Source organism: Engystomops pustulosus, chromosome 4 (genome assembly GCF_040894005.1).
Source record: "Engystomops pustulosus chromosome 4, aEngPut4.maternal, whole genome shotgun sequence".
NCBI lineage: Eukaryota > Metazoa > Chordata > Amphibia > Anura > Leptodactylidae > Engystomops > Engystomops pustulosus.
In genome coordinates this window covers 29291484-29315957 of record NC_092414.1, presented here as the reverse complement: position 1 = coordinate 29315957, position 24474 = coordinate 29291484, and the positions used below count along the sequence as shown (strand labels likewise).

Below are 24474 nucleotides of genomic sequence, written 5' to 3'. Positions count from 1 at the left end.
TTTTTACATAACATAAAAAATGAAATAAAAAATGATCAAAATATCGCACAGACCTCAAAATGGTAGCAATGAAAACGTCGCCTCATTTCGCAAAAAATGACCCCTCACACATTTCCGTGCACCAAAGTATGAAAAAGTTATTAGCGAAGATTTTTTTGTACACATTCGTTTAATTTTTGAAAATGTATTAAAACACAATAAAACCTGTATAAATTTGGTATCACCGCGATCGCACCGAACCAAAGAATAAAGTAGGCATGTTATTTGGAGCGAAGAGGGAAAGTCGTAAAAACTGAGCCCACAATAACGTGACGTGTTTTTTTTTCAATTTTTCCACATTTGGAATTTTTTTTCAGCTTCGCAGTACACGGCATGTTAAAATAAATAACATTACGGGAAAGTAAAATTTGTTACGCACAAAATAAGCCCTCACGCAGGTCTGTACACGTAAAAATGAAAAAGTTATGGATTTTTGAAGTTGGAGAGCGAGAAATGAGCCGAAAAACCCTGCGTCCTTATGGGGTTAATGTACAGCACCATGGAATAAATAGTGCTCTATAAATATCTAATAATTATTATTATTAGACTTGTATTATATATACATGATGATTTCTGTGTCAAATTCTTATGATATATTGTTTCCTAACATCATTATTACATCTGCAGTGCTTTGGTTTAGTCCCCAACTGTGCTGAGTCTGCCAGGCACCTTAGAGGTGTCACTGCTCTCCGGAAGGGATGGTAAGATGTGCACCCGAGTGGGAATTAAGTCCAGAGAGTCAGGGTCTGCAGTGAACAATTTCTTTTTTTACTGTAGAAACTCGGATACAAAGAAATGCAATCAAATCAAAGACTCCAATCTTCTCCCTGGTAGAAGAAGGCTTAGGAAAGGCCTGGGTTTTCTGTCATTCTCTTTCTCAGAAGCCTGATACCCTGGTCACAGGCTGTAAGTTATGGGTCTATGGCAGAGTATCCCTGTCTCAGCTTCTTCTTCTTCTGGTTGGCTTCAAGTTCTGTTCCCTAACTGCAGGCATTATGGACTGGGTCTATTCACTTTATATCCCTTCTACCAGGGGAGGAGTTGTTACATTTCAGCATAAACACAATGACAAAGCCTTTTCCCATAGACTTACATTACGTGTCTCATAATATTCTATGGCAGAAAAACAGTAAGCAAGTTTCCAGACTGCACCTGTCATTCTTGAGGTCAGTCTGCCTGGTAAACAAGTCTGTTTTCTTCTGTGGAAAATGACTGACTTCTCTGAGAAAGAGAGAGAGAGATAAACAGTCAAAAATGTCTCTAAATGTTCATTAACCCTTTCTATACATATACAGTAATAATAAACAGTGTATTTAACAAAACTCTAAAGGGTTAATTTGCATAACCATGTAAGAAGGAAATATTCAAATGTCCCAAGTTCAATGGTCCTCTGTTACAAGGCACTACACATCCTGTCATCCTGGTTTATTTAACTTGGCTGCAAAATGACATTATTTTGTTATACTTCTACATTATGATTGTATTGTGGTTTTTACAGTGTTTTGTCACGGTTCTGGAATAATGCCAGAAAAACTGAAGTACATTCACAAAGTTGAAGTTAACTCTTTGTGATCTGTAGTTTATAAAATGAGAAACGGGAAACAGCAGTCACGATTAAAGACAGTGGGGTGTTAACCCCCTTCCCTTCAATGCCTTTTTTCATTCTTGTGTTTCGGTTTTTTGCTTTTTAATTTTTCCATGTACAGAGCTTTGTGTGGGCTTGTTTCCTGTTTAAGAAATTGTACTTCAAAGTGACTCTATTTAATATCCCATCCTGTGTACTGGGAAATGGGGGCGGATCCAAATACAGTGAAATTGGTGAAAAAAACTAATTTGCAGCATTTTTGCTTTACGGCTTTTACTGTGTGCTCCAAATGACATTTCGTCTTTACTCTTTGGGTCGGTACGATCACAAGAATAGCAAATTTATACAGGTTTGTTGTGTTTTAATAATTATTTTTTTTTATTGAAACCTTCTGTACAAAAAAATTTCTTGTCACTATCTTCTGGAGCTAATTGCTTTTTCATACTGCAGTGTACAGAGTTGTGTGAGGTGTAATTTTTTGCAGGACGAGCTGTCATCCTCTTTGCTGCCATTTTGAAGACTATGACCTTTTGATCACTTTTTATAAATTTTCTTTCAAAGCGGGGAAAAAGGTGGTGTTTCAGACATATGGGCGCTATTTTCTGTTACAGGAATCAACGCCAGAAATGACCATTATTATACTTTGATTTTGACTGCCGTCATTGGCTTTGCCGGCGACAATCAAAGGGTTAACACCTGCAATCGGTACGAGCGGTAGGTTTCCTACAATATGCAGCAAACACCCACTGTCACCAGAGGGCTATTTTACACTTGGGACAGGTTCCAACAGACACTTAAAGGTATATTGTAGACACTTTTTTTTTTTTTTTTTTTAAAGCTCTGTGTTAGTGTTTGAGAAATAATCGAAAGGAAACATTAATTGGCTCCCTGCCAGAATCTTCAGCTGAGTCCCAGGGGTAAGGGGGGGGGGGTATTTCAAAACCTAATTTTCACCTTATTCATATCTCTTCACTCCGCACATCAATATTCCTTCCACCCCTTCCCAGATCCTCCCTGTCTTCCTACCTCCCCCTGGCGTTGGATGATCGAAGCAAGGCACGGCAAGCATGTCAGAGATTCTGTTAGGGAGCTGGGAAAAGTTTCTTATTGATTATTTCTGAAACTCTATAACACAGAATTTTTTTAAAACCATGTCTGCTATATACTTTAGAGTGGCTGTAGGAAACTGTCCCAAGTGAAAAATAGCCCTCTGTAGACAGTTTCCCTTTAAAGTTCTCCATTTAATGGTAACTAAATTTTCAACAAACTTTACCTAGATGGATAAGAAAAGACTCCAACAAAGAGCCATACGGACTACTGCTAAAATGGCACTAGTATTGGCAATTTTTTTTGTGCAGGAGAATGCAACTACTGAAAAGCGAAAAGACCAGCGTCCTTTTCGGTAAACTGTTTACACAATTAATTAGAGTTGAATGGGTCCCATAGCAAAGTTTTGGCTGTGGCCCCCTCCCCCACAAGTGGATGCACAAATATACCTGCCACTATGATGTACATTAACTGCCCATTAAAATTAATTTAGCGCCCTAACCACAAAATACAATCCCTTCTTTGTCACTCTTGTATAGTTATCAAAGGGGTAATCCGGGAATATGAATATATATATATAATATATGGCCACCAGCGTCTTCGTGCACTTTGTGCGCATGCACCATACAGACCAGCCGATTCAGTTTTGCTTCTGTGCATAATACTTCCTGCTTTTTCTTTGGATATATATATAGATAGATATCTGATAGTTGGTAGCATCTGTTTTTTTAGAAAGGTGTGCGGTGACGTGTCTACAGCTTCTATATGTACTCAAAGCCCTGCAGAGATGCATGTCTACAGCCACTCTACTGCTCTGAAACTCCATGCCACCAACCTTAGTTTTGCTTCCTGCACTGCTGTGGCCATACGCAGCTCTGAATCCAGCAGTCTCATTGACATCATCACCGCAGACCTAATGGCCTCTGCTGCACAAGAAAGATGAATGGTTAGGGTTCCCTGCATCACCACATCAGAGGATACAGATAAAGTTGACAGCCACTGAGACCCCTGACTGGGCCTCTCACTGCATGGGCCCTGGAGCCTATGCCATAGGGCCTATAGTATGCTACTATTCTCTTTAGGGATGCTCTAACTTTACAATGTTATTTTAATACATGTTATTTTCTACTTTTTGTAGGCCTTTGAAGTCCGAGTCATTTCAGAAGTGTTGCAAAGCCAGCCTTGATCTGCACTACATTATCCTTTCTAATCGAGTGCTGAAGGTCTATTTTGGGCTACCAGCCTTGTCTGCAGAGATCATCTTAATGTTATTAAAATATGCAGGTTTTTCGGTAAGTGTACATAGGTAATGGGTTTCATATAAAAATGGCATTTTCATGTCCTTTCACTGTTAAATGGGATTTCCCATATTTTAAGTCCGCATTTAAATAAAAGTTCAAAAACCACATCCTAATGTTTTAGTACAGATATTGGAAATTTACCTGTTACTATGATCCCAGCATGCACTTTTCATTTCCTGCCATAGCCAAGAATCATGTCAGCTATTTCCTTACTTTCTCTCCATGCCACAAAATTAATTAAAGGCTTTTTTCCCCAATAAATCTCTTCCATTAGACTTTTGTCTGTATGTATATGTACATTTGCCTCCTTTGAGAGCTTCATTCTTTCCATTCTCACCTTTCCCTCTGCATATATACACAGCTACCTTTTTCTTTCTCACACTGTCCTTCTCACTGACAGACACAGGGAGAGAGGAGTGGGGAGAGTAAGATGAGTCATAACTCTTATGCTGTAGCTCCTCCTATTCATCAGTACTCAGACATGTAAACAAAGTTCCATGGAGATTTGGCAGACAGCACTAAATTCATTAGTAGGAATGCTGAATCATTTGAACACTTAGGGATTATCACATGTGAGTGGCCAACCCTTAAAGGAAAATCTTCCATTTGATTTGATTCATTATGAACCAAATATACCTTGAGAATCTTCTAGCTATACTGATGCAGAATCATATCTTGTTTAATCCCTGAGCTGAGTGATTTGCTGAAAAAAACATTTATAAAATTATGATAATGAAGCTCTGTCGCTTCTGTGCCTGGGCTCGGCTCTTTTCCTTTCACATTAGTTATGCACTGCACCAGAGGATGATGTATTCATTATTCTCCCTGCCAGGCAGAATAATCTATCACTGCACCATCCCCTAGCTGCGGTGTATGAGTCATCCAAGTCGGTGATCCCACAAAGCTTGTTTGTAATGTGGATCCAGCTTTCCCAAGGTCCTGAATTTTATAATAGTTTTTTCAGCAAAACCGCTCAGCACAGGGATTAATGCCCTAATGTAGCAAATCTTTTTGTCAGCCAAAGAGCAGAGCTGATGTTCCTCTTGCCCTTCCTGGCTTATGACCTCTGCAAATATGTGGTCATATTGCAAAGGACTGATTGATTCTTAAGCCTTTATCCCCTGCCTCACAGCTTTTCTACATAACAGAGAAGTTACAATCCATTCAGAGTTAGGCCTCTCTTACTGTGGACATGACAACACAGGAACACAGGAATAATATTTTTTTTATTGCCATAGACTGGAAGTGATGAATCGGAATCATTGCAACCCGAGATGAAGAAAGTTTTTGACAACGCAATGTCACTAACACTAAAATGGCTTGAAGATGTATTTGGGGACAAATTTACATTTAGTTACCATAGGACAAAACATTTTCCTCTAGAAATGAAGGTAATCACTTTTACAGTTTAACTATAATTTATTTTGATATTTTTATATTTTGTCATTACTCTTGAGAGATTCTGATAACTGTTCTCTTGTAATGTCATGTGGTCATAAAGACTATGGACAACATGGGAAAAGAGCCTCCTAGTTAGAACAGATTTGATATGAGTTATTTGTATGTTCCTTTCAAATGATTTCCTTTGGAACTATTCTCTCCTTTCACTATTTTGGAGAAAAATAAAGATTTAGTTTGAAAGCATTGGGGAGAATTTATAAAGAACTCAAGCATCATGTGCCAGTCTTGACATTCCTTCCACTGGGGCACATTGTGCCAGATACCTTGAGAGTTTTACAAAACCAATTTCCCTTCAGAATAGGAGGGAATTATTTAATTGGACCCTAAACTTAGTACTGACCCATGGTGGATAGGATACACAAATATCCTATTTCCACCAGGGTTAAAGTTAAAATATAACCTTTATTAATTAAGTTTTAAAAGAACCGGAAAAAAGACACATTAAAAGGTGTGCAAACAGGCCAGCATGTGGGGGAATGCTGAAGCTAAGGGGCTTGTGGATACAACAATCAGAACGTTGGAACGTTATGAATGCTCCAAAGGGAGTTTGATCAGTTCTCCCTTGGGCTTATCAATATGTGAACTGATTAATGAAGGTTTATTGATACCGGCCTCCTAGCTATTCTCAGCAGATTATATCCGTGGTATCAGGATTTCTACCAGGTTACTATTTCGTATTTCCCTGTATAAATAGTATCAAACTATATTTCCCTATGCTAGACCTGTTGCTGTTAAAACACACACACACACGCTAGCTCAACCTAGCCCACCCAAAGTTAAAGCCCTGGGTAGGCTAGGTTGAGCAAGCGTGTGTGTGTGTGGGCTTTAGTGGCTGATGAGATCACCGGTCTTGGAGATGATTATAGGCAGAGATAAAGATGGCAAAAGTGGAATGAGCTAAGGTCGCTTTCAAGAGTGTGTTGAAATGCAATTTGGTCGAGCCTCTCTCCATTCTGCCTGGATTGCATTTCAAAAAGCAGGGTATGTGTGAATGCAGCCTCTAGGTTGTTCAAAGTCAATTAACATCATGTGGTCCTGATGCCCTTTTCAGGACCTTAATCAATACGGGTGATGCCACACCTCACATTTTTCATCCGTTTTAAAGAATGCGTTTTTGAATGTTTACCATGTGTTTGGCTGGTTTTAATCTGTATCACTGCTGCCTACACATCTAGAAGTGAAGATGAACAGGATCGAAGCAACCAAATGCAAGGTAAACATTCAAAAACAAATTCCTTTTCTTTTCTTTTTTTTTAAGGGCTGAAAAAGCATGTTTTTAAACAGTCCAAAAACGTGACATGTGGCATCACCCTAAGGTCCCAAATAGGGCACTGAACTAATGAGAACGCCGCAATCACTGAGCATACTTCTTCTAGGTGCTGTATATTTCTGTGGGTAGATCAGAACGTGTTTAATAAATTGAACTCTCCTGAAAATATTTACCAAAAAGCTTTGTTCTTTTTGTACTAGGCATGGAATATGATTTTAAAGGCTGGTGAAAATGTGACGCAGTGGAAAGAATGTCTGCTGCCGTTGTTACGCAAGAAAATAAAACAGGTAACCAATCAAATGCAGGCATTTGGGGTTATAATACAGGGAAAATATGATCAGGACATTAAAGAGGACCTGTCACCCACGAAAATGAGCCCCAACAAATGTGCCCCCCCATAATCTTCTCCTCAGCCCCTTTCTCCCCAGCCAGTTTTTTAAAAAATTTATTTGTGCTAAGTTGATTTAAACTGATTTGACCTCTTACTAAATAAGAGGTCAGATTCTCGTATCTTGTGTCAGTGCATTCGGCCTTATTCATTAGGGGGCCGGCCGACACACCCCCAGCACGCCCCTGTCAGCGGGGACCTGTATACACAGCACGGGCATGCTGCATTGACAGTGGCTGTGATTCTTCATATACAGCACGGCCGCGCTGCGTATGAAGACTACCGTGGTATTCTTTATATACAGCGTGGCCGCAGACTTTCTTCTTCACAGTGTCAGGCTTACACAGGGGCGTGCTGGTGGTGTGTCGGCTGCCCCCCTAATGAATAAGGCTGACTGCACTGACACAAGATACGAGAATCCGACCTCTTTTTTAGTAATAGGTCGGATTTTTTTAAATCAACTTGGCACAAATACATTTTTTTTTAAACTGGCAAGGGAGAAAGGGGCTGTGGAGAGGATTATGGGGGGCACGATTGTTGGGGCTCATTTTTTGGATGACCGGTCCTCTTTAACTTTTTTTTTTATCTTTCAAAAAATAAGCCCTTACACCACTTCTTCAGTCTTCCAGGGAGAAATAAAGGTGTTGTGACACTCCAATTTTTTCATAAATTTTTTTAATTAAAGTTGCTCATACAACAGTAAGAGTTGTTTTTTTTTCTTCTTCTTCTACGTATAATAACCGGATAAAGGAGTATTCCCAAAAAGACAAGATTCTTAAATATACTCAGAAAAACAAATAACACATTCTCTAATTCACTGTTATTAACAAAAATATGGCATATTACACACAAAATTCCAACCTGTCTTGATCAGTCCTGCTGTACACAGTTTTAGTTGTCCCTGGTTTCCGATCCTGGTTTTTCTGACCTTCGGGTCGGCAGCCATTTTGCCATCCTTACATTCCAGGACAATTTTACACTGATACACAGACACTGACTTCCTGCCACCAAACAGCAGCGTGAGGAGAGCTGCAGGAAGTTAAGTTCTTTATCTGGGGAGGGAGGCACAGCAGATCTGATGGACATTGATGGGCAGTATGATAGAGCAAAGATATAGAAGAGCTGATTGTGTCATTGTGTGTAATATGCATCTCATGGATCTCACCATCTCTGATCTGTCTCATCTCTTTTTCTATGTGTCAGATAGTAGCACAATGTTCAGAAGGTAAATTAAAGTGTATATAAACCTTGTACCCTTATAATCTAACCACATTGTCAGAACACAGCACTAGAGGGATCATGAAGTGTCTGCTTAGAGAGTCCCCGTCCACACTTTGGAATTTTACACTGACCATCACTGATTAATAGAAGCTAAAACGGCAATAAAACAAAGGGGTTCAAAAGAATCTTTATTGTGTTAACATCACTAGGGGGTTGACATTTGAGAATTGTCTTTTGTGGGCTCCTTTAGAAGCGGGGTAATTGGCGCCTTCAGCATCGGACACAATTTTCTTTTTTTTTGCCTATGTTCTTTGAATGGCCCTAACTTTTTAATTTTGTGGGGGCGGTTAATGAATTGATTATCGTGGCATGTTTTTTAGGGCCAAATGTGGGATTTTATTTCACAATTTTTAGCCGTTTTTTTGACTGTTATAATTTAAAACAGATAATATAACAGTATATTTTTTATTTATTCATATTTTGATTTTGACTTTATTTTGGGGCTCTGCAGCACTGCATACAGGTGTAAAGCTGTCTAGCTGCAGTGACATTCATTACTGTTCTGGCTGTGCTGGGTCTGGACAAACCTTCAGCGGAATGCTGGAGGTCACGTGTTTTATCACCAGTTTTGATGAGCAGGCCAGACCCAATGAACCTCAATTATATTCACAGCTATTTAACAGCTGTGAATGGTAACTCTTTAAATGGCAAAGCTGCCGGGGATCAATGACCTTCGGGAAAATGACAGCATGCATGCGCAACTGGCATTAAGGTGCCACCCTTGCGCCATCTATGTTTAAATTCCCCCGATGGCTTTGTCTGGGGCATTTAAGGAGTTAAAACCCCAACGTGGGGGTTAAATGGTGGGGGTTAGCTGAACCTGAACTTCTGACTGAGGTCAAGGTTCATCAGGCGATCCGCCCTTTAGCTGCCCTATCGATCAGGCAGCAGCCGGAAGCCTCAGGCGTAAATATACTATGGCGCAGAATTTTAGGGACCATGAAAAAAAAACGTGATGGGCGGTCAAAAACCTTTAAATGGACCACAGTGTAATTGTGCAGAGATTGTGGCTATTAATGTGTTTTTTGTTGCTTTTATTTTACAGGAGGAGCCCATTAAACAGATAATGATCTACTGCAAAGAGCAAAATCAATTTAAAGACCTTCACCCATCGATAAATAAATGTTTCGAAGATTGTGCTATTGAAGCAGTGCATCTTGCTTGTCAGGTATAGTCAGATTTTAGATTTTCCAACAAAACACTATAAGAATTACAATTCAAATCAGTCTTGCTCCTGCGACTGCTAAGGCCATTGGTGGGATGGTTGGCCCATGACCTGTATCTCTGACCAAGCCGGAATATATTTATTTTCTTGCCCCCTTCCTTTTGGTTTTCGGGATAGACTTTTTATTTGATGTGAAACAGTTTTTCCTTCTGATGACTCTACATATACAGGGTATTCAAATATCATTTGCACATTAAGGACCTCATTGTCATAGAGACCTGTTGTACATGTAATGTTGTACATGTTTTTATGTAAAATTTACATAAGGTGCTGAAGAGCACTTTTGTAGTGCATAAGGTGATGTTGCTACCTAAGGGAGGGCATAGGGTTCACCAAACGGGCCTATAAGGTGGGGGGAGGGGTATGGGTACACAAATCTCCAGGACCAATACCTAAAACTAGTAGCTAATTTGAGGACCCATGCTGTAGACTTTTAGGCAGACAAATGATCTTACCCCTGTTGTATCTCCACCTTTCTTCTATAGTCAGAAAATAATATTCTCACGAAACTGGACACTTATAACCTGACAAATTTTGGACAATTGGTGTCAAGTATTATACTGAATTCTTGGCCTAAAGACAACAATGGAAAATGTGTTACCGACAATGATGAAATCTTACAGCATTTGTTACAGTGGGAAGATGCAACATATATATTCAAACTTTATGGTGAGTTGTTTCTTGTGTCACAATATCCTATCTTCACTTTTCTTTTTATATTTTCTATTCATTTTTGGTTGGGGTATGGCAGGAGAAAGCGTTGTTTACTCTGTGTTTTTAAAGCTTGTTGTAAAGGTATGTGGTTAATTCTACCGCAAACACCCGCCATTTTTCACCCTTGGTTGGTGCGGACATCGAATGGAGACGCCTAAACAAAATCTAGGAAATTTCCAATACTGAAATACATTAGTAGTAGTTATAAATACTACTATTAAATATGAAAAAAAAAAATTAAATGAAAAAACTAAAAATCACTATCATTAACTAGAATGGAAATAAAAATAATTCAATAAAAAGTGATCATAAGGTTGTACAACTTTTGATGACGGTTGTACAAAAATAGAAGCATTTAAAACGTTGTTAAAAGTCGCACAAAATGACACTACCACAGCTCCATACACTAAAGTATGAAAAAGTTTATTAGAGAAGATGTCAACATTAAAAAAAAAAAAAAAAAAAAAAAAACAATTTGTAAAGGAGGTTTTAATTTTTGTAAATGTATGAAAACATTATAAAACCTATATAAATGTGCTAACCCTGCGATCGCACTGATCCAAAGAATAAGATTGAACTGATCCAAAGAATAGGAATAAGATCATGACTAAGGCTATACGCCGAAACGCGTCGATCGCTAATATTACGATGTACCTGTATTTGTGATCGCTATGTCGGATTTTAACTAATAAAGAAAAGGATTTCTTCACCTAAATTGTGAGTGCCGGATCCTCTTTCGATCCAAAGAATAAAGTAGACAAGTTATTTGGGGCGCACAGTAAAAGCTGTCAAATCCAAGCCCACAAGAAAACCGTGCAAATGCGGGTTTTCACCATTTTCACTGCATTCGAAATTTTTTTCCAAGTAGACGGCATGGAATATTAAACTCTGTCACTATAAAGTGCAGTTTGTTACACAGAAAACAAGCCATCACAGAGCTCCCTACATGGAAAAATAAAAAAGTTATAGATTTTGGTGGGGAGTGGAAAAAATGGAAACACAAAAACAAAAAAGGGGCAGGTCGTTAAGGGGTTAAGGGTAACTGTACTCAGGAAGTAATTTATTATTCTTACTTGTATTAGCGATTCAGTAAAAGATATTCAGCTGAATTGTGAGATAGAAATGTGGGCCCCATTTCGGATGAGGAGTGGACCGAAGTCTTGGAGATAGTACCGATTCTCTTTCCTAGCGAAACCCGTGGGATATCTCATATGCTTCTAATGCTCAGGGCATAAAGTCTCCCCAGTTATTGTTCCAGATATCTATCAGACCTGACTCCGATTGTCCTAGGTGTGGAACAGAAGCAGCTGGTATACTTAATATGATGTGGGGGTGTGCAGAACCTATAGAAATATGTACTAGATTTAATACGCACAGTATTCTCAATCACGGTTGAAGCAACCCCACTGGCATGACTACTGGATGTGCCTAGTGTGCAAAATTTGACACAACCTAATTCCTTTGCAATTCAGCAGTCTTTGTGTCAAGTCAGAAAGGTAATAGTTGCTCACTGGATATGGCCCCGGCCTCCAGATAAGGAGTACGTTGAACGCATGGATGCAGTAATAAAGTTAGAAAATGGAACATTTGTAAAGAAGAACTGTGTTCCAAAGTTTGAGAAAATATGGAGTAGGTGGTCTGATACTCCTGGGCTACGTTTTGCACCCCTTTTACAAATTAGAGCTAGCTTAGAGTACCAGCTGTCCTAAGTGTAGTAATATAAAAAGGATATGCATTTTGTAAAATGATTGGGACTGATGAGTCCTTGACAGGGGCTGGCTCACGGGGGGGGGGGGGATATTGCTTAGATATAATGCTGTACTGAACCTAATAGTGTCATGAACATCTGATTCAATGTACATGTTCACTACCTGTGGCAGACTTCAGTTCTTTCTTTTCTTGATGATGAAAGGGGGGGGAATTTTCTGATTTAAAAAAAAAACAAAAAAAACCTGAGCTCTGATTTTAATGGACTACTGATAAATCTCTCCTGTATTAATGGGAGGGTTGGGAGACCTCCTTCTAGTCTATTCTGACAGTGGCTCAAGAAGAACAAAAAAATCATGCAGTTTAAATCCAGCAAACTAGTGGTGCATTATAATATGGGAGGTCACCTGGGGTTTATGGCTTGTCCATGGCCACCCAAACCACCCACCCAGTTTTATACCTAGAAATAATAAATAGCCCTGAAATCCTCGTACAGATGTGCTGGCTCTCTAAACACATGTATACAAGAATCCTTCAGGGTCTTTTTTTTGAAGTTCCTGTACAACTGAAGATGACAGAAGAAAATGCCTTCATTTTCCAAGAAGCTTGGCTGTGGTGCTGTATGTATGGAGTAAATTTCATGACTTAAAATTAGACATGTAAAGGATCCATAATTTTCATACAGCCAGGGGCCAATGGCAGTCTTAATCCACCTTTACAACTATGTATTCTGATTTTCTACATCTACAGTTTAGAGAGAATGCGACACTCCTAATGTGGATCATCTTTATTGCCCCTTGTAGAGCGTGTACCCTTCCTCTGTAGAACAAAATGGTAAACTGCAAGTTACCATATTCGAAAGTAGTGTTGGCGATTACATTGCACAGGTGCCAATGGTGGTACACAGAGCCTTCTTTCTGTTGTCACTTGGGCCGTTGCCCCAGTCCAAAATTAATCGGCCAAGGCTGAAGGTCTAATGCTGTAGTCCCAGGTAGTCCAGGACGTGCTGTGCTCAGTGCTATTTTAAAGCAACACATCATGGATTGCCTGGGTCTGCAGGAAACATGAGGAGGATCAGACAGTTGGATTATGAAAGTCATATATGAATAAATAAATATTTTGACCTGCGCTTCTAGTTCCACGTAATATCACTTATCATTGGTATGTCTTTCAAGCCTTCAAGAAGGATCCAGCATTCTTAAAATGCCACACGTTCAGAAAATCCTTCTCCAAGAATACAGACAAAAATGCTAGTCTTCATTCTCTCCAGCTTACTAAATAGAGGAGATTTGCATACACATAGCATAGTTTGTTTCACCAAATAGAGTAGCTTTATTGTATTATAATCATAAATATAAAGTTAAAATGTGCAGGTAAAATTCCATTGGGACGCCAATTTTACATACCATACCCAGGGTTTCGCCAAACAGCTTCTTCTGGGGCATGACTGGCGCCTGTCCTCATATCATGTATACTTAATTACACTCTTTTAACCCCTATGCGCACTTGGATATAATAGTCCCTGCGGGGAGCTACTTTCTGCAACGGGAGACGTTCTATTATGTCCAGCTTCTGGCACTGGCTCACGAATGGAGCCGGCACGAAAGCAGCGGGTATCAGCTGTGTATTACAGCCGACACGACGCTCTAACATCCATGATCTGAGCTCTTTCCGATCACAAGTGTTAACCCCTTACATGCCGTGGTCAAGATGTTCCCAGCAGTGAAATCCCTTCCGTTCGCATGAATTAGTATTGCAGAGCAGTGTGTTGGACTTGAGCCAGCGATCAGAGCATCACTAGCTCAAATTTGTATAAAATAAGAAAAGGTAAAAAAAAAAAAAAAAAAGGTTTAAAACATTAAAATGAACCCCTAATAGAACACATTCCGATACAAACAATAAATAAAGTAAAAAAAAACCACAAATACACACACACACACACACACACACAATAATACAGAATTGTTACTGGACCCGCACGGTAAATGCCTCAAACCCCCACCCCCCCCCCAAAAAAAAAAGTTCTAGAAAAAGATAATTTTTATTTAATACCCTTTAAAAATTGCTCTAAAAGTTACGCCCTCTAAAATAAGACCACTAAAAAACAGCTTTACTCAGATTTCAGATTTGTCAGCTGAAGAATATGGTAGCGCTGTGTCCATAACAATCTGTATGATAAAACTGAATCATTACTGCACCCGCACGGTGAATAATTTTTATTTTTATACCGTTTTAAAAATGCTTTAAAAGGTGATTTTAAAAAATGTTACTCGCTCCCAAATAAAATGCTTTGTGCAAAAAATAAGCCCTTAAACAGATTTGATGGACATGCTAAAATTGCCAGTCATACTAAAGTAAGCAGCTCCTAGCGCTATCCCATTTTTAGCGGTGATAAACTGCTAGCTTCATCGGAACCTTCCAATAAAGCTAGCAGACACTACCGCAGTACAGTACAATAGCGTGGTCCGACGTATTCATGAGGGGACGGGTCCGGTGTATTGAGAGCGGTCCAGCATATTCATTATTCATGAAGGGAGGCAGTGACTGCCACATGAAGCCCAGCAGTCTCCGCCTGCCTATGGAATGGTTGGCGTGGTCCGGGGAAGAAGCAGAGCCTCTGACTGCCCCTTTATGAATACACCGGACCGCAATCAAAGCTATTGAATTGTATAGTTCCTATTGTACTGCCCGACAGTGTCTGCTAGCTTTATCGCAGGGGTTCTGATAAAGCTAGCAGTTTATCACTGCTAATAATGGGCCAGCACTAGGAGCTGCTTACTTTAGTAAGAATCTCCTATTGCCTTTTTTATGGGTGACGGGTCCTCTTTATATACAGTTGAAAACTGGCCGATCGGGAAGCAACAAGTTACTGCTGAAGTTGCCATTGCATTGTGGACACTCAGTTTGTAAACGTTTCGCTATTTCTGCTTTAAGGCTATGTCCACAGTACAGCCTTTACAGTAAGACCTGTATTCTGTACAATTTTATAAGCCTTCCAGATGCACGATACTGTACTTTGTTCCAGATTTTTGGTATATAATCTACACTAACAGACCGTTTGACTGTTCGGGATCCAGGAACTTGTACAGGCGGTCCCCTACTTAACAATTAAAGATGTTTGTTGTCCTTACAAGATACCAATGTACTATATGTTCTCCAAATAAAACATATAACATATATTATCAGAGGGGAACGGTGCAAAGAGGGACAAAGGAGGTAAGGTCCGTCAGAAAAACCACAAAGAACAACAGTCATACAAATAATGGCGTTCCTCTGCTTCAACGCTTCGCTCTTCGATCCAGTAATAATAAATTGCAGGACGAAAGAAAATGTACAGTACCTCTTTCGCTGCACTCACAAATCACAGGTGGGGATAGGTACCATGGTTGATCTCAATATCCTACTGGGTTCTCCGGCCTGGGGGCTCCAATGGAGTAGCGGCAAGATCTCGTGTGACCGCTGGGTCTTCCGACTGGGAACAACAGCTGATTCACTGTTGGTTCCGCTTTCTCCTGGTCCGTCTACATCTTAAGCTCAGAGGAGGAGAAAAGAAGATCGCGATGGTGCAATAAGGTTTTGCAAAGTTTAGGAAATTTATTTCTTATAGTATACTCACAAAACATATAAAAGTTAAAAAGCTTTTAAAAATGTATAAGATGCACGCTCATGCCCCCTACTTAAGAACACCTGACTTACAGACGACCCCTAGTTACAAACGGACCTCTGGATGTTGGTAATGTACTGTACTTTAGCCCTAGGCTACAATGAACAGCTGTAATGGTTGCCAAAGGTGTCTGTGATTAAGTTTTATTATTAATCCTGGTTCTTAGGATAACCTAACATTTTTAAAATCCAATTGTCACAGAGACCAAGAATTTTTTTGCTGGGGTTATAATGATAAAATATACAGTTCCGACTTGCATACAAATTTAACTTAAGAACAAACCCACAGAACCTATCCTGTACATAATTCAGGGACTGCCTATATATTATAAATTGGTGTACCCTTGCATTGTTTGTTTTTTTTTTGTTCATTGTAGTAGTAGTAGTAGTAGTAGTAGTATTATAATTCTTATTTTGTTCACCTCTTGTGATCATTACATATACAATGGGTGGCTCCTACATAGGTAAGGAAGCCAATACATACAGTAAGCTACCGGTAGTGGAGAGTGGCAGGAGGGAATATACAAAATAATTTTTATCTTTCAATGAGGAGGAAAAATTTGGAGAGTTACTGTATCCTTATTATGCTTTGTTTTTATAGGAACAGACTCCAGAATCATTCAGCACATCGGTGAGGAAATTCAAGAGCTGGTTGTCCTCTCCGAGTCTGTGTTTCTTGAGGCAAAAGAAAGGGTCATGGATGGAGCCGTGCAACTCAAACATTTGGAATGCATTATGAACAACAGAAAAAAGTTTTTGGATATTTGTAAACTGAGTAGGTTCTTTAAGTTTAATGAAATATTATTATTGAGTGTCAATGACAGCTGAGTATAATGAATCCATATTTATTTTTTTAGAAGTAGAAAAAAAAGAGAACTTCTTGTTGGCTGATATAATGGAAGTGCTGCAGTGGAGGCAAAAAGAATTAAAAATGTTAAAGAACGACCGTGAGTGGGTGGGAAGTCTCCTCCAAACAATCCGAAGAATGAATCCGCGTGTGATTGGTAAGGAGTACTAAATATTTCCTCCACAGAGCTGGTTCATTTTTCTGTAGACAACATGCAATATTATTAGAATATTAAAAACCACATGCTTAATATTGCATACTGCATAACTACAAGGCCCCGTATCTAGCTCGCTGCTGTACCAGTGTACTATGATTTTACATCTTTTACATCTTAGCCAGCATTGCCTTTAGTCTTTTAGATGTTAATGCTATAGTAGATTTTTGTGAGATTTGAGCTTTGCCTGATATACAGTGTATAACTCTCTGTTGCCGGGCAACGGCAGTGCATGGGGAGAGGAGAAGCAGGTGAGCGCATCTCACCCCCTCCCCTCTCCATAGAGATACATGGCGCACGGCGCCATATTACAGGAAAAGATAGGACAGTTCCGTACCGCTCCCGTAGGGTGCCATGCGACCATTGCTGTCTATGGAGGACGTATATCTGTAGCCTAAAACTGATATTTATCCCATCATCTACATATGAGAACAAGGTTACCTTCCTGAAAGTCAGACTTGATGTTAAGGGTCCGGCCTTACAAGATGGCTAAAGAGGCAATGTTTTCCTTTTCCCATCCTGGAAAACATTTCCCAGAATTCCGTAGTGGAGCATCAATGGCTAAACAGTGGCTTGCAAGAGTATTCATCCCCCTTGAACTTTTCTACCTTTTGCCACACTTAAGGGTTCAAACATAAAGATATAAAATTGTAATTTTTTTTTTTTGTGAAGAATCAACAACAAGTGGGACACAATTATGAAGTGGAATGAAATGTATTGGATATATTAACCCCTTAAACGTTTAAAAACATCACATGTAGGTGAACAGAGGGTAAACGCAAGGCCACAGCTTAGCAAGTCTGTGTATTTTGGAAAGATTCCTTACTCATGATTTGAGCTTACCGGGGGATCCGATCCCTCCTGCCGCAGCCCCGGGTTCCGACGAGTGACCCGAGGCTGCCGGCTTCTCTCCCCGCTGGGTTTGTATGTAACTGCTTACAGTATACACTGCAATACAAGTGTATTGCAGTGTAAGGGCTTGAACAAGCGATCGGATGATCACTTGTTCAAGCCAAGAAGTAGAAAATGTAAAAAAGTTTGAGTCATTTTATAATATAATTAAATAAATAAAAGTCCCATAATCTCCCCAGTTACACATAAAATGCAAATAAAGTATATAAAACGCAAAAACGCGTACATATTTGGTATCACCGTGTCCGTAGCAATCTGTACAATAAATCTAAATCAATATTGAACCCGCTCAGTTAACTTCCAGTAACATACATTTTTTCATCAAACACCATAATAAAAAATGTTCTAAAAAGTGATCAAAAAAACTTACGTTCCCTAATATGATGCGACTGAATAGAACAACTCTTTTCGCAAAAAATAAGCCCTCAACCAGATCTGACAACAGAAAAATACAGAAGTTATGGCCCTTTAAAGTTGTCAATAGTAAAAACAATGTGATTTTCTCCAATATTGGTTTTGCTCAGGAAAATTGAGCAAAGATAAGAAAAACTATATAAATGAGGTATCACCGCAATCGTAGTGAACCAGAGAATAAAGATAAAATATTATTTTTACCTTACGGTGAGCAGGGAAAAAAATGCTAAAAATCCAAAATAAAAATTGATGATTTTGTTTGTGTTCTCCTTGAAATAGTTAATAAAATCTAATGAATAAGCTTTAGACACCCCAAAATGAATTATCTATACATTGTATCTCATCCTGTAAAAAATAAGCCCTCATATGTTCGCATTACCAAAAAAATTACAAATTTATAGGTCGTACAATGTGACAATACAAATCTGCTGTGTATGGTGCCTCCATTCATTCTATACTCGGCCGTGCGCCCGTACAGCAGATTACCACCACATATGGGGTATCAGTACACTCTGGAGGAATTGGGCATCAAGCGTTACAGTGCGTTTCATCATTTAATTTATTCTGAAACTGTCAGTTTTGGCCTAAATGAATGTATTTTCCAAAAAAATTCTATAGTTTCTAAATCGCAGGTCCATATTGTTTTAACCCATGTGAAACACTTAAAGGGTTAATAGACTTAATAGAAGTTGTTTTACATATGTTGAGGGGTGAACTTTCTATAGTGGGGTAATTTATGGGGTTTTACTATTATTTAGGCCTTTCAAAATCACTTGAAAGCTGAGTTGTCCCTCAAAATGTGAGTTTTGGCAATTTCCATGAAAATGAGAAAAATCGCACCTGAAGTTCCTCGCCTCATAACATCCTAGAAAAATGAGAGGATGCATAAAATATCATCCCAACATAAAGCAGACATTCCGTAAATGTAATTTATCAAGCTTTTTGGGTAGTTTTACCTCCTGTCTGGAAAGCAGAACATTTCAAACTTGGAAAATGAAGAATTTTTACAAACTTTTGCCAAATTTTCACTTTTTTAAAAACGAAACGCAAAACTTATCACTTAAATTTTATAACTAACATGAAGTACAATGTATCACGAGAAAACATTCTCAAATTCACGTGGATATGTTAAAGCGTTCCGAAGTTATAACCAATTATCGTTAAACATGTCAGATTTGAAAAATCGAGTCTGGTCATTGAGGTGAAAACTAGTGTCGGTGATAAGGGGCCAAATAATATTGCACGCCCCACTTTTCAGTTTATTATTTTTTACAAAAGTTACAAAAATATCCAATAAATTTTGTTCCTCTTCACAATTGTGTCCCGCTTGTTGTTGATTCTTCACCAAAAAATTACAATTTTATATCTTTATGTTTGAAGCCTGAAATGTGGCAAAAGGTAGAAAAGTTCAAGGGAGCCGATTCCGTTCATAAGGCAATAGACTGCAAGGCTGCCTTCATTTGCAAAGTCTCTGTAAGGGAAGCTCTTACTGGCTGTCTTTATTCACTGGAAAGTAACTTCTTAAGTACAACACTCCGGCTCAAGGGAAAAAACTCCACTCCAAGTATTTCATTAAAATAATGCTTGTATTCTTTATTGAAATCTTCAATCGTATCATACAGTAGATAAAAAATGAGCACGGCTGGCAAGGTAAGTAAAAGAAACTGGCAACCGTGCAAGCACCGACCTCGTCTATTAGCGGTGGGGGTTTGCTGCAATATGCAATAACCCCCTCCTGTGTAGGAAGAGGACTCAGCCCGTGAGCCCTCTTCATACATTCTCTGCGCCATAGAGATATGGCGCAGAGCGTTAAGGGATTAAACAATAAGGGGTTCAGACCCACAGATATATTTTTCACCTTCAACCCCAAAACATATTAGTATTTGCATACTTATACAGGTTTGTCTATGACTTAAAGGAAATTTGCCATTTGCTGTTATGCATTGAGAGCCAAACCTTGAGAACGCTGTAGCTACACTGATGTAGAAAGATATCTTGTTTAATCTCTGAACCGAGTGGATTTGATAAGAAAAATAGCTGTAAAATTATGATGATAATGATGCTCTGTCACTCCTGTGGCAGTCACACAGGGCCCTGGGCGCTCTCCTATTACCCTTATTATGCACTACTTCAGCCTTGACCCGCCCAGCATAAGCCTAAAACACTGCCTTCACTGTGTTGTCCCTGACAGGCAGAAGTACTCAATGCCTGCATCATCCACCAGCCGCTGTGTATGAGTCATCCAGCTCAAGTTGATTAGAATTTTCTCCATGTAGTGAGAAAGGATCAAAAGGAGAATGCTGTAACTCTTTATATATCTCAATAAACTCAGTTACCTGACTATATATTGACCGTCTGCTGCTTCTGACATTAAAATTTAATTATCTCCTGGGGGTTGTACATCTGACAGGTTGCATCATAAATGTTAGAGTGCAAAGTAAGTCTTTAGCATGCTTAAAGGAAATCTACAGTGAAAATCCATCATGATAAATTAGGGACACTTGCAATATGGAAAGAAGTTTTCCAGGATGGGAAAAGCAAAACCACCCCTTATTTACTAGCTCGTAAGGCAGCCCCCTTAACACCAAGCATGACTTTCAAGACGAATGACATGATGCAGGATTTAAGCAAACCAGTATATCTATTCCAGAAGGAACAAACTCCCAACTGTAGACAGCACTGTTTTGACCTGGTTGGGTCTCTTCAGTACAGTGAAGGGAACTGGTTTGTCTAAGTGAGAGGCTTTTGACTAGGGTCAGGAAGTACTTACGGAAATTTTGCCAATTAAGGCCGCCTTGTTGGTGTGTGGAGACTTATACCCATTGACACCCCACTGGAGGTTTTCCCATCCAGAAAAAACTTATTTGCATGTGGAGGTTCAATGACTATAAGTCTCCTCACACCTACATGGTGGCTTTAATTGGCTCTCCATAAGGAGAGCTCGTACTTCCTGACCTTAGTCAATAGCTTCTCACTTAGACAAACCGGTTCCCTACACTGTACTGAAGAGACCCAACCAGGTCAAAGCAGTGTTGTCTACAGTTGGGAATCTGTCGACCCAAGATAAGTTTTCTGTCTGGATGATGTATTACAACAGCAGGGTGATTGTTTTAACTTCTCAAAATAAGCTATGTTCTTTTATTTTATTCTTACAGTAGATATTTCTGAGGTTCAGAAGAAATATTCACAAAATTTGGGGCCACAAAGACTGAAAGATTTAATGTCTGTAAAGACTCTTGCTAAAGATGTTGATGGGGATCCAGTGTCTTACTATAACCTGTCACCTGAAATAATGGAAATGGCTTACCACGTCCACACATTCAGGAACAGTCATGTTTTCATCACTTGCTTGGAGCAACAAGAAAAATTATTTGCAAATAGTTTTGAAAATTTGGACAATGAAAGTGAAGCTGAAGAAGTTTATGAAATAACATTAGAAGAATTAAAGGATAAACTCTATATCCCCTGCCTTGAGCTCTGTAAAATAATTTATAATAATTTAAAGACCGGGGAGGTTACATTTGAAGTTGTGGACAAATTTTTAAAAGATTTCAAAAATCAATACAAACAATTAGAAGGTGAATTTAAATACTTGTGTCATCTTGGACATAATGACAGCGGTAGATGGATATCTCAGCGTGTGAAGCAGATCGAGCAGTATCACCAGCTTGACTTGGCTTTCCGCTCAGCAGCCGTCATAGATGAAGTAAAAACCATGTTAAATCTCTCTGGAAATTTTCAAACCTTGACAACACTGCTGGAATTTGTAAGTATTTTCCAAGTCTGAGCTTTTGAATTAAATATTTCTTTCTCTCGGGGATTATTAATGTGTTGGGTATTGAATATATGATACTTCTTTGACAACTGCTTGAAGTGGATCATCAAATGTATGCTGTAGCCTAGACATCCCCTCTTCTATTTGCCACAACAGTGCATAAATATTGTTCTTTTTGGCTAAAAAGGGTGATATTATGAATAAATCAGAACCTGTATAATAACAATGGGGATCCCTGTGCTCCTCGTAACCCCTCACATTTATTTACAGGCTACAGAAGTGATGGTGAACCATTTAGAGGCTGAGTGCCCAAACTACAGGCAAAAACTCACTTATTTTTCACAAAGTGCTAACACAGCAATTTAATCAGCAACTTATGGCTCCCTGTTCTGCCGCAGCTTTCAATCGTATTGGCGTTTTGAGGACGCCAATACAGTCTGTGAGAAGGAGGGGAATTTCAGATCGTTATTGTAGCTTCCCTCCAAGCGGAATTATGGAGCAGGGGCTCCAATGATAATCTTCCCTATCCACAGTTCCTTGCTCTTTCTACAATCCCAGGGCACATGCTGGGCAACCTGTCTGGCAAACCCTGTGCTGGGGTGATGGCATAGGTGCCCGCAGCGGTGACTATGAGTGCCATAGGTTCGCCACCACTGGGCTATAACATTTACTTCATGAAAACACTTAGCTGAATGGTACAATAATTTTCTTGTTTTTTCCTTTTTTTGTTTAACTTTATTCCTTTTTTTCCTATTAAGTTTATTGGACTTAAAAAATTATTTCTTTATTCTTTCAGGCTGATAACTTTGAAAACTGTAAACAAAAGCCTCTTTCTTGCATAAGTGATGAAGTGATGAAAACCCGAAAACTTCTGTCAGAAATAAAAGATGAACATATTGTATGTCTTAAGGAAGTTTTATTAGGAAAGGACTTTTTTCTTTGGGTTAAAGAAGCATTGGAAGGTATTGTACAAAATGTATTTTTCAAGTAATTTTTTTGAATACTTTGGCATTTTAAAGACCTAAACTACATTTTACAATGTTCACAATCGGCTTTCTGTCCTGTGTCCACTGAGAGATAGAGGAACTGGATAAAATGTTTAATGACTTAAAGGGGTATTCTCGTCTCGGCATTCACATTCAGTTTCATTAATCTGCCAGACATAAACATTTCTTCAATTGGATGTTAAAAAAAAAATGTTCCTGTGTGAAGATAATTTCTCATAAATGTAGTCATGTTGTCCCTTAGAAACAAGATAGTTTCCTCGGATACGACCACATCACACTTTGGCAGCGGTGGCCAGACTTGCACTATAGGGTCCTGCCAGACTACCAGGATTCAGCAATCATTACCACAGTACGGCTGTAGGACCTGTAGTAACTCCCGGACATTTCATATACAATAACCTTTTGTTTATTTGTGCAATCACTCCAGCAGAGGTGGCCGTATCCGAGGAAGCCATCTCGTTTCTAAGGGACCACATGACTACATTTATGGAAAATTATCTTCACACAGGAAATTTTTTTTTAATAACCTCTAATTGAAGAAATGTTTATTAATGGCAGATTAATGAAACTGAATGTTAATGCCCAGACGAGAATACCCCTGTAAGGCTTTCCAAAGATTGTCTGTAAAGAGTTATCACCTCAGAGACCTGAATCATCAGGTGAAACACTCCTTATCTGTCTGAAGAGGACAGACCACATAAGGCTTTTAAATACACTGCTCACTACAGGACAAAGAACAAAAAAAAGTGCACAGAGGACTGCATCAGGTCATCAAATCCTTTCTGGCAGGCAAGAGCCAGGCTCCCGACTGGTTTAGAGCTGCTTTCTACAGGACTCTGCAGCATGAGATATCTATCTATCTGAGGCTTTTAATGCTATTTCGGATGCGATCCAGTTCCCAGCTTCCTTATTTAGGGGTCACATAACAGTCATTCCTAAAGAAGGAAAGGTTCCTCAACTCTGCCCAAGCTACTGTCCATTTCATTGATAAACGCAGACTCCAGAATATATGCCAAGCTTCTAGTGAATGGTCTGGCACCCCTGGTCCACCCTGATCTGGTGGGTTTTATCCCCAGAGGAGAAGTGAGGGACAACACTCAAAATGTTCTCCTTCCTTCAACACGTATTCTGCACATCAACCCAATCCTACTGCTCCCAGATGCCTAAAAGGAGTTAGATTGGGTGGACTTGGGCTTCCTGAAGGCTTCCATGCAACAAATTGGCTTTGGCCCCACGATACTCACAAAATTTTAAGCTCTCTATAACTCCCCATGCGCACAGATTAGAATTAACAGTTTTCTATCACCTCCCTTCAGCAGCGTTGCCCACTCTCCCCTCTCCTTTATGCTCTGGTTATTGAACATCTCTTAGTAACCATCCGTCCCATTCTAGAGATGGAGAAGGAATCCATCAGGGAACTAATGACTACAAATGCTCTGCTTTTTCAGATGAAGTCCTTCTTTACCTAACAAATCCAAAAACCTCCCTCCCTGCGCTATTAGAGGTCCTCACCACTTTTGGCTATTTTTGCAATCCTAAAGTAAATCAAATCTTAAAGACTAAGTTGGTAGCCAAGGGCATGGGCCTTTCCTCCTCCGCTAAACTGCTTATCTGCTCCCGCTTT

The 24474-nt window shown here is 39.3% G+C and overlaps 1 protein-coding gene across 3 annotated transcripts in view; it reads left to right on the top strand.

Moving 5' to 3' along the window:
- The window catches only part of LOC140126319 (E3 ubiquitin-protein ligase RNF213-like), a 136022-nt gene that overhangs the window by 44921 nt on the left and 66627 nt on the right, over window positions 1–24474 (top strand). For all 3 annotated transcript variants that reach the window (XM_072145607.1, XM_072145608.1, XM_072145605.1), the window contains 9 exons: window positions 3810–3963; window positions 5211–5363; window positions 6904–6990; window positions 9418–9540; window positions 10083–10266; window positions 16283–16456; window positions 16539–16685; window positions 21224–21834; window positions 22640–22805. In XM_072145607.1, coding sequence (XP_072001708.1) covers window positions 3810–3963; window positions 5211–5363; window positions 6904–6990; window positions 9418–9540; window positions 10083–10266; window positions 16283–16456; window positions 16539–16685; window positions 21224–21834; window positions 22640–22805 — 1799 coding nt within the window. The remainder of the gene's footprint in view (window positions 1–3809; window positions 3964–5210; window positions 5364–6903; window positions 6991–9417; window positions 9541–10082; window positions 10267–16282; window positions 16457–16538; window positions 16686–21223; window positions 21835–22639; window positions 22806–24474) is intronic.